Source organism: Amyelois transitella, chromosome Z (assembly GCF_032362555.1).
Source record: "Amyelois transitella isolate CPQ chromosome Z, ilAmyTran1.1, whole genome shotgun sequence".
NCBI classification, from domain to species: domain Eukaryota; kingdom Metazoa; phylum Arthropoda; class Insecta; order Lepidoptera; family Pyralidae; genus Amyelois; species Amyelois transitella.
The window spans coordinates 9,778,940-9,796,055 of NC_083535.1; the positions used below are offsets into that span (position 1 = coordinate 9,778,940).

The 17,116-nt window shown below is 34.9% G+C and overlaps 2 protein-coding genes across 4 annotated transcripts in view; both read right to left on the reverse strand.

The window, feature by feature from the left end:
- LOC106133830 (bestrophin-4) overlaps nt 1-7,660 on the reverse strand; it is a 33,884-nt gene extending 26,224 nt beyond the window's left edge. For both annotated transcript variants that reach the window (XM_060953826.1, XM_013333664.2), the window contains exon 1: nt 7,240-7,660. In XM_060953826.1, coding sequence (XP_060809809.1) covers nt 7,240-7,310 — 71 coding nt within the window. In that variant the 5' untranslated portion in view covers nt 7,311-7,660. The remainder of the gene's footprint in view (nt 1-7,239) is intronic.
- Nucleotides 7,661-9,954: 2,294 nt separating this feature from the next.
- LOC106134025 (ubiquitin-conjugating enzyme E2-22 kDa) lies at nt 9,955-17,110 on the reverse strand. 2 transcript variants are annotated; one of them, XM_013333972.2, is made up of 4 exons: nt 16,934-17,110; nt 14,135-14,287; nt 13,277-13,655; nt 9,955-12,777 (listed from the first exon to the last, which is right to left on the reverse strand). In XM_013333972.2, exons 1-4 carry the CDS (start codon nt 17,075-17,077, stop codon nt 12,758-12,760), a joined length of 696 nt encoding a protein of 231 aa, XP_013189426.1. In that variant the 5' UTR covers nt 17,078-17,110; the 3' UTR covers nt 9,955-12,757. The 2 variants fall into 2 exon arrangements, with proteins under 2 accessions (XP_013189426.1, XP_013189427.1); XM_013333973.2 differs by having other exon boundaries at nt 9,955-13,655.
- Nucleotides 17,111-17,116: the final 6 nt, after the last annotated feature.

Consider the following 17,116-nt stretch of genomic DNA (forward strand, 5'->3'; position numbering starts at 1 on the left):
TACCTAAGTCGTACCGGTACGACTAAGGAATTTAGCACAGGTACGACTTAAGCAGAGGGGACTTCTGAATTTCAAATTAAAACAACTAACATAACCTGTAAATATCTCATGTTTGAGTATGCTTAAACTATTGCTAGATACGCACTCTAAATAGACATTGACAAAGAAATAAATTAACTATCGCTATCCTGCCATAAATAGCTTATAAATGTGCCAAAAATTGTAATGCAATACGTATAAAATACTTACTTTTTAAATATCTTCGTTTCACGAAGCCGAGCAGCGTTCCACTTGTTTGAATTTGTTTGCCTGACTAAATAGTTCAGATAAATGTCATCAGATGTTGCATTTTTTGTGTATCAAGTGAGAAATTACCGGGGTACGACTTAGGCGGTGGTACGATTTAAGCAACCTTACCCTATATTCTCTTGTAGGCCATGCAGTACTCGTATAAGCCACTATTTGAACCTCCTCTTTGTAAGACTGTTAGCTGTGCTTACCCCGCAAGGGATATAGACGTAAGTATATGTGCATATGCATGAAGATAATACTGCTTGTTGTTTTGGCAGACTTCAGAGTTCCATAGCATCAGAAGTGGGAATATGAGGAACCATAATCCTTCTAGTGTTTATACCGGTTCCTCCTACCTCGACCTCTTCTCCCTGGAGAGCTCATAACCGGCATATTGGTAACTGGCCTGGGGTGCGCCTATAACCACGATACTGGAGTAGATAAACCACAACCCTCAAGGAGAATCTTAGTTAACATTTTTTTGTCAATTTTATTATATGTATTGGTTTCTTAGTTGATTATTCGTATTTCATGTAAAATTTTATGTCATTATATGATAATTTTGAATCGGACGACTTGATGTTTCATTATTAACAAATAATAGACTCCTCACGGTGGAATTCATTTTGGCACTCTTTTTATGAGTCCTAAATATACAGAAATTCTTAAGAAACAAAGCTACGTTAGAATGCAAAAGTTCCACGTGAACGAAGTCATTGGTAAAAAATAAACCAAAAATAATAGAACTGTTATAGTTTATCCAAAATTAGTAACATATTTGAGCGCATTAATCACTTAATTATTGAAAAAAAGAGTCACACATACGAGCCTCACATTTTTGGACTTTCCGGAAACGGCTTTTACGACACAAATGACACTTGTCGGTGATGTCCCAACAAGCATACGGTTCGCAGCGAGAATACATTTGTTCACGTCATGACGATGACTGCTGCATAAATAATTAAGCGGTGGGTTCTCCGATGTTAATATCTTTTTATTGATTAATCAATAAGTTTATGAAAACCATGCGATGGACGGACAGAAAACGTAAGAACGAGTGGGGACCCGCAGCCGAAACTTGAACTCAAAGGAGGGTGAAATTTGTTAAGTATATTCCTAGGTAGGAATGAACTAAGAGAGATTACTGCTAAAGGTTATGTTTTTCGTTTTATTGATGTATTAGAACAAATTTATCTATAGCAGTTCAAAGGGTAGGGACCAAAGTTTAAACGTCCAAAAGATTTAATCCCATTTTTAAACACTATTAATCAACAATTGCACATTTTTGCTGTAGCTCGCACAATGTATGCTTGCGTAGTTTACCTAGGTGAATAATATATAATATTATCACGTCTATATGCCTTACGGGGTAGACAGAGCCAACAGTCAGACTGAAAGGCCATGTTACGTTGTATACGTTGATGGACTAAGACAAACGATCAGAGAAAATATTAACATATGTCCGACTAAGGAAGTACCTATTTATTATTGTTCTCGGGTAAAACCGTGTTATATATAACTGATGTTACATTATATGTAAGCATTATATAAATTTGATATGAACTTTCCCTAAAAACACACACCATTTACTTATGGTATGATCAGAGCTTGCGTCATCATACAAACCAATAAGCAAACTCAATTTAGATCATTCGACAATTTATGGAAATACAGAAGTGTAAAAGTAAATTTGCTCTTGAATTCTCAGAATTTGGTGTGGTTGTGTGGCGCATAAGACATGAGTTTAGATGATACATGTTTGAGGAAACCTCAGTTCAAACGCTGACGTGGTTCAACGGGTGAGACGTCTGCTTTACAATCAGGTCGGGAGTAAGTTTAAATCCGATGAGAACTTGGTAGATACTAGTTGTCGTTATTGTTGTGAACTAGCATTGTGCCATGGCTTATCTCGAGGTACATACATAGCTTATATACCCGCTGATAATGTGCCTTTTTAGCAGTACAATATTTTTTATGGTAGGTTCAATAATTCCAGAGATTTACCCTTAAAAATTAAAAAACTTTATAATATTAGTAAAACATAAGGATCGTGGTCAGTAAAGTTGTAGTATCTGCCTACCCCTCCTACGTTAAGAACTGAGCATAACATTACTATAACTACCTTTTTTTATATTACGATGCTATTGTTCCGTGAGGTTTCCGGCACCATTAGAAAAGAAAGAATAGGACTCCATCTCTTTCCCATGGATGTCGTAAAAAGCGACTAAGGGATAGGCTTATAAACTTGGGATTCTTCTTTTAGGCGACAGATTAGCAACCTGTCACTATTTGAATCTCAATTCTAACATTAAGCCAAACAGCTAAACGTGGCCTATCAGTCTTTTTAAGACTGTTGGCTCTGTCGACCCTGCAAGGGATATGGACGTGATTATATGTATGTATGCTATTGTTCAAGTAAACTAAGTCTTCTTCCAATCCTGTGTTCAATGCCGAATCACTATCGATTAAAGCGACTTTCTAATATGATGCTAATGTGCATTAACACAATACGTTTCATTCATTCAGCCATTTGAATTCGAACATTTGGTGTCGACTATAATTTGACTAATCGTAAAACTGATTTTAGATTGTCGTCTTCATGCTTTGTGTTTTATTATGAAGGTTAGTTACTATGCTTAACAACTTTATCTGCATTTTGTTTTGTTGTTTTTAACCATATGATCAGTCTAGTCTTCTGCTCTATATGGCATGTATAAAACATATAGAATGTTTGCTTTATTTCGTCACTACTACGTTATTAACTTATAGGTCAATGTACCTTAAAATTATATCAGATTTTGTCAAAAATCAAAACTTACTAAGTATATGACTAAATCCTGTATGATTTCTCATTAGATTGACTGGGCAAATCGCCTGGGCTCTGCGTCCGTGTTTTACAAATTTTGATAGGTAGATAGGTATACATACATATAATCACGTCTTTATTCCTTACGGGGTAGGCCGAGCCAACAATCACGTAAAGACTGCAAGCGTTTAACTACAAGTGCTTATATTTTTATACGATGTCAAGAAATACATACGTAAAAAAATAATGAAATCTGAAAAAGAAGATCTTCGTCATTCCTAACCGGAAAATGTTGTGAAATGTAAAATATTATCATGTCTGCACATTGTTCTCAAGTCTCTTTGAGATGTTGGTTGGCAATGTTTGCATTCGGCTGGTGCAACATTTCGCTTTAAAAGGAAATGATAATTATGAATGGCAAAGATCTTGGATGCCACGTATGGCTCGAGCGATTTTTCCTCCCGTTTGGCCATGGTGCGTTCGACGTTATTTGATACAAGGGCTCTATTGCCGATCTAAACAAAATGTCTCTTTCGCAATGTCTTATGTATCAACACAGGTCTCGAACTAACTTAGGTAGGGCTAGCTCGATATGCCTCTGAGAGAAAGTGAACAAGCTGATTAGCTGATGAACCCCACGGACGGTTTTCACCACTAAGAGGATCAAAAATGTAATTACACAACGTACTTAATTTAATTTGTAAATATACAATTTGAGTTAAGATAACACCAGAGATGCTCTCTGCATTCAATTAATCTGCCTCGGAAACCACCGCCCTGGAAATATTTGTCAAAACGTCCGATTTTTCTGTATGAAAATGTTTCCACAACGCTACAACAAATTATGTAAAAGCATCGAAATTTAATAAGCTTATGACTGTGAGAAACAAACTGTTAGATTTTACAAGAAACTCGATGAAGAGGTCATGTTTCTGGAAGGGTTTTATGTCACAAGTAATTCTGCAACACGAGAACAGTGGGAAAGGCAAAGGCATAGTGGTAGAGGGGCAATAAGTTGAAAACCAAGCGTATACAACATACCTACATACAGTCGCGTCTATATCCCTCACATGGTAGACAGAGCCAACAGTATTGAAAAGACTGATAGGCCACGTTCCGCTGTATGGCTTGATGAAGAAATTGAGAAAGGTACAAATAGTGGCAGGTTCTTAGCCCATCGCCAAGAGGAGTCAAAAGTTTATAAGCCCATCCGTTAGTCGACTTGTACAACAACCAGGGGAAAGGTATGGAGTGGTTCTATTCTAAAGTGCCGGTCACCACAAGGCGAATACAAACTCGAATTAAATTCAAATGATTGCTTTCTACACACGGAATACAAAATTAGAAGTCGGAATTCGTCAACCCGACCTTCTTCAGACCTTGCCTACCTGTATTGCGCTTACTAATAACAGATTTCAGTGTCAACCGGCCTTCTACAACCTATTTGAAATGAAGCAAACGTTACACAATCGATCTAGTTCGCTTTAGAACCGCCACGATTAGCGATTTGAGTTATTAGCTTTACTTGCTTGTAAAATTTCATATAACGTACAAATGTACGTATTTCTTAATTCTAACTAGCGAAGTAAGTAGTCAGTATACATACATACTTAATAATAGAATTGAGATTCAAATAGTGACAGGTTGCCCATCGCCTAAAGGAATCCCAAGTTAATAAGCCTATCTCTTAGCCACCTTTTACGATATTTATAGAAAAGGGATGGAGTAAGTAGTGAGACTATTCCATGAGCTGTGCATAGTGCTGAGCATATGCAGGTGTGGTAGCAAAAAAAAACATAGTGCCAGCTGCTTCTCTTCCCGTGCAGATAGTAAAATCCAATCCAAAAAGGGAAAGCCTAATAAAATTGGGATTCTCCTTTGAGGCGATGGTCTAGCAACTGGCAGTATCTGAATCTCTTTTCCATCATAAAGCCATCTAGCTGAATGTTGCCCTGTCTACCCCGTAAGGGATAAGTACTCGTACGTGATCACGTTATAAATGTATAACCACACAACAATACACACAGATATAGTACACAAAAAGGGAATATTACATGGAGACTATATATAAGATCATAAACGTAGTTCCTGGGAATAAACGACATCAACGGGCCTTCGATTAGGGATACTTAACTTCTTCATAAATTGATAGCTTAACAATTTATTCTCTTGTCCACATTTCTATTCCAAGTTTGGATAGTTGTGAAGTTGACGTTGTTGAAGAAAAGCTACAGTGCAGTTTGTTATCGCTTCTTCTGCGCTGACGCTTTGAAAGCGGCAGTGAACTTAGTTTTTAAGTTATTTATAGTCAACCAATGTTGTGAAACCAAAAGATATGACTATTATTAAGTGATGTTGAAATGGAATAAAAAAAAATTGTCTTTGAATCAGAGTTGAGTGCCTGAATCTATATTAGATATAAGAGATAGAACCTACATTTAATTTATTTTTATCTACGGTGGTAAACAATCACGCTGTGTTAACTACAACTACGAGTGTACAGTTGGTTCCTCATCATTCTCCAGACTAAAACCAGGAGAAGAATACATAGGATAATAGACTACAGAGTATACTGCACAAACAAACATGTTGTTATTTTAATTTTACTCTGTAGTATATCATAGAACATGGTCCAATTAATTTATGCAATTTGTTTAATAATGAAATTGTATTCGATACTTAGTAGCTTAATTGCTGTTTTGTTAACTTGCCTTGATCATAGGTATATTAGCATATTAGGTACCGATGATTTAAGACCCAAAGAATAACAATTAACAGATCTAAGATTTTGTTAGTTTAATTAAATTAATAATAAATATATAGGTACTTACGGGACAAATAATACAGATTGAACTAGCGTCAAAGAAAGTTCGAGACTTGTGATAATGGATCCTAACTTAGTGCAATGGTTATTAGTGTCATCAAAGTCAAATGCTAAACATAAAGTTATTACGTGGTCTGGTCATGCAGTTTGTCCGACCTAACAGCCCTTTGTGCACCGTGACATCTTGTTGATTTACACATTTGTTGCATACTAGTCAACGCTCGCGACTTTTTGTGTCTTCAGACCGTAGAAAACAAAACGAGTTACTTTTTAATTCCTATTTTAATTGTTAGGCTACGTTTCGTTATTTGCCGTTTTGGAAATTAATCATTAGATGGAATAGCACCTATTGATATCTAGCATGGTGATAGTGCAGGCAAAAGCTAGTTTTCTATATTTATCGAGGTTACTGTACTAGTACGTACAGTTATGTATCTAGACTACATTTGCACCAGTTTGTCGTCATTGTGACTTATTGAATTTACCGTTCATGTTATTCTTGCGCTAGCGAATATGGCAAATACTGACATGTCATTGGATCTGACGTAGTACCTACATAAATCTGACTAACGGTATTTAGTACCATGTGAAGTACTAGTATCTTTGTTACGTAGAGCACATAGATTCCCTTATTTTATCCAAGTATGAATCTTGACGACCTTATTCAAACGGTAAATTACATAATAAGTATCAAGTTAATTGACACTGGTAGTTAATGGTTCATAATAATTTTAGCATCCGTCTTAATCGAACGACGTCAATGAGGATTAAAATGTCGTTTAAATAAATACCTACCTACATTGTCGCCGTCATAATATTCGGCTAGCATAGTTATGCAAATGTTTAAATGTTAACGCGTAGCTAGACGATAAAACGACATTTAAAGGAAATCACATTGATAAATTGAGCGATCGAAGCGAGTTTTAATGGATTGGTCGGTACATGCGTCACGGTTACTTTCGCCACCTTTCGTCGCCAGGGCCAGGCTCGGCGAGCCGACACTGCTCACTGTGAACGAGCCACATTCATCACCTCCAAGGTCATCTAATAGTCGCGATCCTCGCAACCTCTCATTAAAACAAGTAATAACAAACTTTCGATTGCAGTTGCACGTAAACATCGACGAGTGTCAGCGGTATTTTATAAACTAACACGAGCGGGACGTCACAATGGTCACAATAGCACCTGTAAAACGAATCTATTGTTGTGTATAACGAGTCTGCGGCGCTTCGGACGGCAGTTTCGTCATGCTCAGGGCAGACGCAGCCCGGAACAGCTGTTTGCTGCGACTCCTGAAACTCGCACGACACACACTTACTTGCAAAGGATCCTCCAGAAACAACCGAAACTGCTGCCGTTTGGAACCTCACCAGCGTACGATATAGTCATGTCGGGAACAACTTAATACACTATAAAATTAATATTTATTTATACACACACACGTTTTGTTGGAGCTTGTAGCGAGACACACGCGGAAAATTAAATACGTTTTAGAAAGTAATAAAAAGTTTGTTGGCGTTAGTTACTAAGGAAGGCGAAGGGAAGTTATGATTAAAAGAGTACACTTATTTAGTCACATTCTGATGATGTGTTATGCACTGCCTTCCCCGAATTGTTGTGTTATGAGGGGCGCGCGAGAGCACCGTGCACGGAGCAGCGGCCACTGTGACTGATGAATGATGGGTCGGCAGGCCGCGGCTCAGGTTGCTTGCTCGATGTTTGCTCATGCGTGCCGCCGTCGCCCGCGCAGGCTGTACTGCGAGCCTGTTCCACGTCACCAAGTGCGCCGATAGATGGCGACTCACGGCACGGTGCGCACTAGCGCACACCACGAAATGGATCAGCACCATGAAATTTTATGTATGACATTCCAAGGGCGCCGATATATTTGTTCATTATATTCGCTGTGTATCGATTTATTTACGCCACTAGAGTATTATGATTCAATTATTTAAGAATGCTTATCAATATTAAACCATGCTTTTGTCTCCAATTTGGTACGCTCGAATAGAATGAATCCTTACCAATTTCACAAAATTTTAAATAGGACTATAAAACAAAGTTTCTCACTGGACATAAAAGTTGTAGGTAGGAAAATGCTTATATTTAACATACCTATTTCGCCTATAATAAGTAGATTGGGGTCCCCTGTAAAGATTGCAGAGGTCAGACAAGAGTCGCTTCATGTAAAAACCTGATTAACCCTAACCAGATCACTGTTAAAAGACGCACCACCGGTTCGTTTCCAAAGAAGTGAGAATGTAACCGTGATTTACGCCAGGAGGAAGATGTGTTCCGGATGTAGGTGGTTGGTTCTGACAGGGCAACGTGTAGGGGTATGGATCATGGTTAACATCATTTGCTCCAATGTTAAAATTTCCTCAGGATGTTTCCTCACTATAAGCATCCCCATCCACAAGTTTGGAAGGCAATTGATACTTTTCATATTTAAAAAAACACACACAAATTACTTACTTAGATACAAACCAATAGCAAACAATATTATCAGAAATTTTTACTGCAATTACTTCATTGCAACAATATTTCGCCACATATAAAACAGTAGATAAGTAAATTTAAAAACTTAAATGTCACGTAGTAATAGTAAGTCATGAAAACAGACTTGCGTAGTTATTTTAATAGCTTCAATAGATTTTAACAAAAACCTGTTTCAAAGGGACTTCAGAACTCCTCACTTAGCACTTACTCTAAGTAGACTAGTAAGACACAAGTGAAGAAACTGCATAATTTAATTTAACAAGAATTTCTATGAGATTAAACATCATTATTTACTTGCTCAATTCGTTTGATCGGGTCAAAACCGCGTTCATCCCTATGCAATGAAAATCCCTTGGCTTCGGACAACGGAATAATAATTAGGCCTTATTTACTCGCCCAATCCTAAAGTATAATGATCCAACTAATATTATAAATGCGAAAGTAAAATTGTTTGTTACTCCTTATACTTAGTTAAACTACAGAATTGATTTTTAACTAATATTACAAATTTAGTTAATCCTTGGTTAAAAACATACGCTGTTTTATATATTCTTACGGGATTGGGAAAAACGAACAGCGTAGCGAGCGAAAACTAGTTCATTGTAAAATGAAATGGCTTCGTTTTCTGAAGTAAATCAATTCTACTCTATCTTAAAACTAAAATGGGGTAAAAGCCGCTAAGGCAAAGCAAACTACAATTTGAATCACCATTTTTTTAACTAAATATAAGTATGTTATAATAGATGTACGTCGAGATTTTGAATACAACTATCATTTCTCCTTCCTATACAATACAGACACCACAGAGCAAAGGGCGTGCCTCTTTTCACGCCTTCTGCTCGGCGACAGTAATTAACTAGTTATTAATTAACAAAACTATACACTACAACGGAGTTACAAAACACATGGTCGATCCGTCACAGAGCAAAAGAGCCCTTACCGCGGGCAGGCGTACGTAACTCTGTTAAATGCTGCGTTTCTACTGAAGTAGAGCGGAGCGGAGAGGTGAGGAGAAGAGACATGAAAAGTGGTGAGTGTTCACTGAAGTGGGGCGGAGCGGATTATAGTACATCGGAGATTACTGAGCGGAGCGGGGTAAAACGGTAGATATCAGTTCATTTCTCACTCAGCACTATATCGTGCCACCCCGCCAGTGCTTGTATTTATCCGCTCAGAAACTCACCCGCTCCTTAATTTTATATAAAAAATAGTTTCTCTCCGCTGCACTGTTACATTAAAGCGGAGTGGGCATTTCGAGAATAATGATTTGTTAAATCATACACCGCTAAGATCTTCCCTCCTCATCTCCGCTTCAGTGGAAACGCAGCCTAATTTATAGATTCCTTAGCTATTGCCAGCTTCAAGTAGATGCCCTTTATTTTTCATCATCATCAAACAAAATTATTATTTGAATTTATGTTACGCTACAGTAGAAGACTAGGCAAAGGTAATAATTAACAAAACATATCCAGAATAAAATACAATTTTTATGAAAACATGTATTTGACCGCGCTGGTAATCAAACCCAAGACACGATTCTATCAGGTCGTCAAGTAGTCTGCTGTTAATAAGAATCACTATTAAATTATAATTTTTTTTAAATTTTTTTTTTACTCTTACTTCGAAATCAATATGAATATTTCCTGCCCAATCCTACTTGTTCGATAATGATAATTTTTTCGCCCACTAAAATTATCTTAAATGATTATCAATCAGCAAGATGACACACAAAAACCGTCCTTTCGCATTGTTTTTTCATATATTTAAAAATATCTAGTATATTATTTATTTAATTTTTGACAAAAAATTTAATTTTTCACTGAGTTACTTCTACTATATTTTCCCTATTCCTTACCATACCTATAAACTTCCCGACATAGCAACAAATCAGAACAATTTACTAATATTTAGCTTTTATATACAAAACTATCTTACTCATTCTTGATGAAGTGAACAGAGCTTTGTTTCATTTCCTAAATATAGTGTCTTACTCTACATCATTTGAATTTAATATTGTTACACAAATTTCTTCTAATTATCAAAGCAACGTTAATCGAATTGTTGATATCGAAATATTTTTTTCTATAGAAAAACTCTGAATTTATTTATATACGTGTTATCAAACAATGCATACAGACGATTTTTGTAAAAGCGCTCTTTTAATTTTATAAAAAATCGTGACGAAAGCTTTTCTTAACCAAACAGATTAAGTGTTCATTAAAACATACTCAACATATTTTTCTTAAAATTTACAGCAATTTATTTTTATATTTAGAACAAAAATATTTCGATAACTGTAGGTATGTTTTAATGTTGTATTCTTTTCTGTTTCACCTTTTGATTGTAAGTACTAAATTTGTAACTGGATGGAAAAGTTCGATAATTGTTTTAATTTTAACTCTACGATTGATGATATATTTATATATGTATATATATATTATGTATGTTTCGATAACAAAAGTAAAAAAATGTAACAAATGAAAATTTAGAACCCGGTTAAGACATCCTTTTAAAGGTTTGGTAGCTGAATGTAAAATAAGAAGTATTTTGTTGAAATAGTGTTACAATCAAGTTATAACAGCCAATGCCACATATTATTAATTTAATTACCAAGAAAACTATAATTTACCTTGTAACGACACAATTTTACTATGTGTTTCAAGAGAAAACTAAAAATACTTTTTTGGATTTAAATTTCTTTAAATTATTCATAAATTATACAATTCTCTAGTAACACATAGTGTGATCCATTAGCCACTTCGAATTTTAAAGTATCTCAGTGGATATCTCCGTCTTAATGTCTCTTTATTATACAAATGTTTATAGTGAACGAATTTCAGAGCTCTTAATGGTTTAAAACCTGAACAGGGAAACTCATAGAAGGTAAAATTGTATTTCTATGATAAAAACTAAGTACAGAAAACACCTACAGTCCGCTTTCACCGAATTGTTAAATTAATACAGAAGATAATCATAAATTATTATTGGAGAAATAAAGTTAAATATTTACTTCATTTATAACACTCACGCATTTTATATTTATTTAAGCCTCTCCTATTACATTTATATCACAAAATAGTTTGATGAATCCTTTAAAACCCAAATATATTAATTCCTTTAAAGATACCAATTTGGCGATCACAGATTTACATAGTTGACTAAACTTTCATCATGCAATATGTGCGGTTTGTTCCTACTATCAACAAATTTCATTCAATTTCCCGTTTATATTGGATAGACACCGAAGGTATTTTTCCATTTCTTTAAAGATTATTAAAGGTTAATTCATATTTAGATAAGAGGAAAAATAACGAAAAATTAACAAATGAACGTAGATCGGAACGTGAATGGTGAAGAAATGAAACTTTAGCCTATTTACAGAGAATCAGATTAATCCAGCCTCTAAATGTACCCACCAAACCAAGGTTTCACTCTTTAATGGTTTTATATTGGCTGTATTACTGAAGCTTGTAAACTAGAAATTGACTAAACTTTCGTTAGCACAAAATAAACTACTTAAATAATAACTACACACAGTAAGATACAATATCCAATTTTCCGCTACTATGTAAGTACTATTAATAATTTTAACTATTTTATACTATTATTGCTGGCGTTACACTATATGATCCCTTTAAATGATGTTATTCAGTCTTAGTAATATTGCTATTTCGTTTATAATCTCCCATTTTAAAGTAACAAGATTGATTTTGACAAGAAGCGGGTGTAAGACTTATGTACTCTTCTATTATATAGATATAGTAGGTAGATGCATTCAAGATGCGAATATGCTATATGTTTAACTTCATTTAAACCTATTTACTTTATTTTTTTATTGTTCTAGATGGTTTTATTCTACAATCAACAAAATGTAACTCCTAAAGAAGTTCAATGTTTGCCATGGTTTATTACTAGGTATACAAATATTTATTTTATTCTCTACTTGGTTGGGCAAGTTGAATATTATAAATATAAAACTTTACAAGTCAGGAAAAACAAAGACATATTTACTTTCAGGGTAAAAAACGACTACCATGGAAAAATAGTGTTTAAGGCCGTAAGTAATTAAACCAAATTGTTAACAAAATATATTTACTGAGCAGACAACATGATGCACTTTAAGTACCAACGAAAATAAATATAAACAATTTTATTGACTGCTACTGCACAATTTGTTCACATAATAAATGATGGGGCTGTTATTTTATAACTGACCAACTAACGTGACAACTTTGAAGGTAAAGTTTCTTATTTCAAAAACGTAAAACTTACTTGTAACTTCAAGAATAAATAGTGTGTAAATGACGAAAAATAATATCGAACTTCTCCATCCACGCTCACAGTTCCTCACGATCTGCTGGAAGGACAATGGATGTATTAGACCGTATAAAAATATGTACCTCCACTAAGGTAAACCTTTTAACGTCAATTATCGTATTGACACCGCGTCCGCGCCATTTCATATGTTCAACTGATATAACAATTATCTTTACCTAAATCTATCCAGTAATCTAAAACATATCCACACATTCCCGGAATATGGACAGATAGATCACAGCGGCGGCACATGTACAATATCTTAATATAATAAAAATAAATTTCACAAAGAAAACAATCTAAATTTCCAAGAGATGATCGACGCATGTAAATGACTTCTGAAATTAATTTCATAACAACAAAATTTATTCACTGTAAAAACTAAAACTCTATTGACTTATTCTTTCTTGCTACTTGACGGTATATTAATGTATATTTAATATTTAATATATTACATATAGGGCGAAAACGGGATCACAAAGAGTAATGTTATCTTAGCGCGTTATAGCGCAGAGCATTAGTATAAAAGCTACACTAACTAAACAGTTCCTCGGTGGCCCTCTCGACATCCCAGGCGTAGGCTGATAGGGCGACTCTTGCGGATTGTTCCTCGACTCCCATGTCGGTCAACATGCGGACTTTGTGATCGAATTCGCTAATAACTGTGGGGCCACCGGCGTAGATGTTGGTCCAATGCCGTGCCGTCATCTGGAAGAGTTGGGGATTTCCTAAATACTGCTTGGCTACGACGGCGTCCTGTGGGTCGTTAGGCTCCGCAGCCGACAGAAGAGCTTGTATGGAGAGGAGTACTGTGCGGAGAGTGAGAGCGGCAGCCCATTGGTCTTTGAGAATGTCTAGGCAGATTGCACCGGTCACAGAGGACACGTTCGGATGCCAGATCTTGGTGACGAAACGTATCTGAAATAAATAATTTTGGATCCCGTCAGTTTTGAGTGGTCACTTATACGTCAAAAATTTCGCCTAAATTCATCATTCTTAAATTGTCTTTATGATTGATGGAACCATTAAAACCATAATTATAATTCAGATTTGTGTCGATGGAAATTATTGAAATATATGATTGTTGAGACTAAATTATAATAATGGGATGTAAGTATCAATTGGCCATCTTCTAGTATAAAATGAAAGAAATTTATGTTTACGCTACGAGGAATACCATCTGAAAAAATGTAAGAATACATATTGTGATTTGGTGTTAGGAGATACTTATTATCCAGTACAGTTATATTTTTTATGGTAAAACATCCAAGACCAAGACCAATCAGAAAAACTCTGTTTATTATTGTGCCCTGGCTGGGATTCAAATCCTGTAGTTCTGATGCGAGAATACACGAAACAGGATTGGGAAGTCAGAAATTAAGAACATAGAATCTCACCTTAGGAGGATTAAACGGGTAAGTCTCTGGTACTTTAATTTCTAGTAAGAACGTGCCCCCCTCGTAGGGCGTATCTGGAGGACCGCTGATCTCGCCTTTTAGCTCCGTCCAAGTATTGTTTGCTAATTCAATCTTTATTGAGCCGTTCGCCAACTGGAAACAAAAATTTGGTCAATCATCAAAACTTCACAAAGAAAGAACAGTATGTATATAACTGTAATGATTTATTTTATATTCTTATTACACAAACAAATTATAACAATGAAATCAATTAATAAAAGTTTTATTATAAAATATTTGTGAAGCAAGAATTAGTTAAAACATGGAAATATTTTTTTTTCCAACAATTTGATAAGCTGCTTATAAGATTACAGCCCACGCATGCACATAGATATAAAAAAGCCATTTCTTGAATTTTGTGACTATAATATTTTAAAGAGAAATAGAATACATTCGCCAGCAAGCTTATATTTATGCCATGGCTATAATGGATACAAAAAAAAGCAAGTAAGATGAGAGAAAGAGACAAACGAACAAGCACAGCATTTGCTTAAAAGAACTTTTATTTACAATTATTATAAGTATAGATTACCTGTTATTATAAGAGTCCTACCTAAATACTGAATTATAAATGTATTCAGAAGACTTAAGTTTTATTGTAACATTTAGTGGTTATTGGTACATATAAAAAAAAATACTATTATTATTATTTTCTATATTTTGGTACTATTAGATAAGAGGGTTACACAATACATGCCTAAGCCAAGCATGTAAGGGGGAGGGGTCATTAAATTCTGTAGATGTCAGTGTTGAAGAGCTTAAGAATTTCCGGGTTATACTACAGATGTGTTAAGTGTTAAGGCTATTGTTGAGTGATTTGGGTATTATTCTGGTGGAAGATAATAAAATGAGGATTATTATTGGCCTGAGTTGGGAATCAAACCCAAGACCTCCAAAATATGTACCATGTAAAGTACTTCAACAAATAATATTTATTTGTTGCTTTAGTTACATATAACAATACATATTACTAAGGGATAGACTTAAAAACTTGAGATTCTTCTTTTAGGCAATGGGCTAGCAACCTGTCACTATTTAATACACAATATAGTAATCAAGCCACACAGCTGAACAGACAAATGTGGCCTTGCAGTCTTTGCGAGATTGTAAGCTCTGGCAACAATTAAGGGATAATATTAATAACGTGATTCTAAGCATGTATTGGAGTGAGGGTATATTGAGATGGTTTGGACATTTTGAGAACATAGAAGTGGAGAGATTAATGAAAGGAATTTACAAGGCAGAACTGACTGTGAAGTGGTACAGGGGTACTAGTTGATCTCTTTTTTGGAACACATTTTGAATATATTAAAAAAAGAGTGATATTAGGAGTACTCATAATTGTTAAATATGCATGAAAAGAGTAATATGTATATGTGGAGGAAGCCAGAGATCTGCAAGGATTGTATTAAGTAGAAATGGCACCGAAATAGTATCTGCCATCCCCAAATGTCAGATAGCTGTGATGGGATGTATAAACATAAAAAGTAAATTTATGTTTACTTAAAATGTCTGGTTACACAACTAAACAATTTCGCTTTGCAAACCATTCCAAATCGCACTTGCCAAACATGATTGTATTATAATTCAGAAGTCTACAACAGTATTGTGTACTTAGACTGTTACTTTAGAGGAAAAAAGTACAGTTTTTATCCCAGAAAAAGCAAACAATGACAAACAGTACATGTTTTAAATATATGTTTTATATGGTTATCCCAACTTATAAATCTGAAAGTAAATTTGTTTGTTGTCTCTTCATACATTATCTACTGAACTAATCTTCTTGAACTTTTTTTTTATGAGGAAATAATTTGTCATCCCAGTAAAAACTATAATTCCCATGGTATTTGAGAAAAACTGTGTTTTGGAGGATGCTAAATTCACGCAATAGCTACAGGTAACAACTAATATGTATATGAACTTTATTTTGGCAATCAGCTCTGCTCTGAGTATCTGATAAACGATAAAGATGTGATATCTATCAGGTTACAAGGTTTTGTGAGCAAATTCTTTTTCACACAATCAACATTTTGTTAATGTGACGAGCTGAAGTTATTCTCTAATGCTAGAAGGCACAACACAATAATTTTCCTATTCATTACTTGTTTATTATATGTATAGTCATACAGTCTTATTGTTTACTCTGGTTAAATGAACAGTTCATGGTCACTTACAAGTAAAAGAGGATATATAAGAGCATATAGATTTGTGTTGTCGTCTAAAGGCATGCAAATGAATGACTTTCTAGTCTGTCTTATTACCAGTTGTTCTAAAGATAATTGGTTCATATTTTGATGTCAATTATATACATATAAACGAAACCAAAGTGAATGGGCAGTATGTAGTATGTTCCTACTTGTGTCAAATAAAGAAGTAAGAAAATGTCATGATAATGAACTTATATACCTTGAATACATAGCTATGTATCAAGTTGTTGTGATATTGGTAAACAACCAATTATAATTGTAACAATACTACTGATGACCTTACAAATTTGGCCTAGCACAAGTGATGTAAACAAGGAATGGTGACAAATAAAAAACGCTGAATCACGAAAAAAATATTGCACGCTGCAGTGATGCGCGCACTTGCAAGAACGAAGTATCTTCTTAATGCCTATATGTGCACTTTGTACTTCGGAGATAAATGTTCTTGGACATAATAAGACAAAAACTGTGGGTAAGTATTGCAAACAAGGATTGCTTAAGCAGGATGGCTAAACTTTGTAACATATCTTACCTCTTCACTTTTCATAACTTCTTTAATTTCCCTCTCGACGCGTTTAGAGGCTATGTTAGCCATTATTTGGATTTTGTGTGGAGATATGAAACAAATACAAGCGAACTCGCTCACAAACGAATGCAGCAAGGTAGGTAGGTACATTCAGTTTTGGTTTTGACGTATTCACTCTACTCTTTGCTC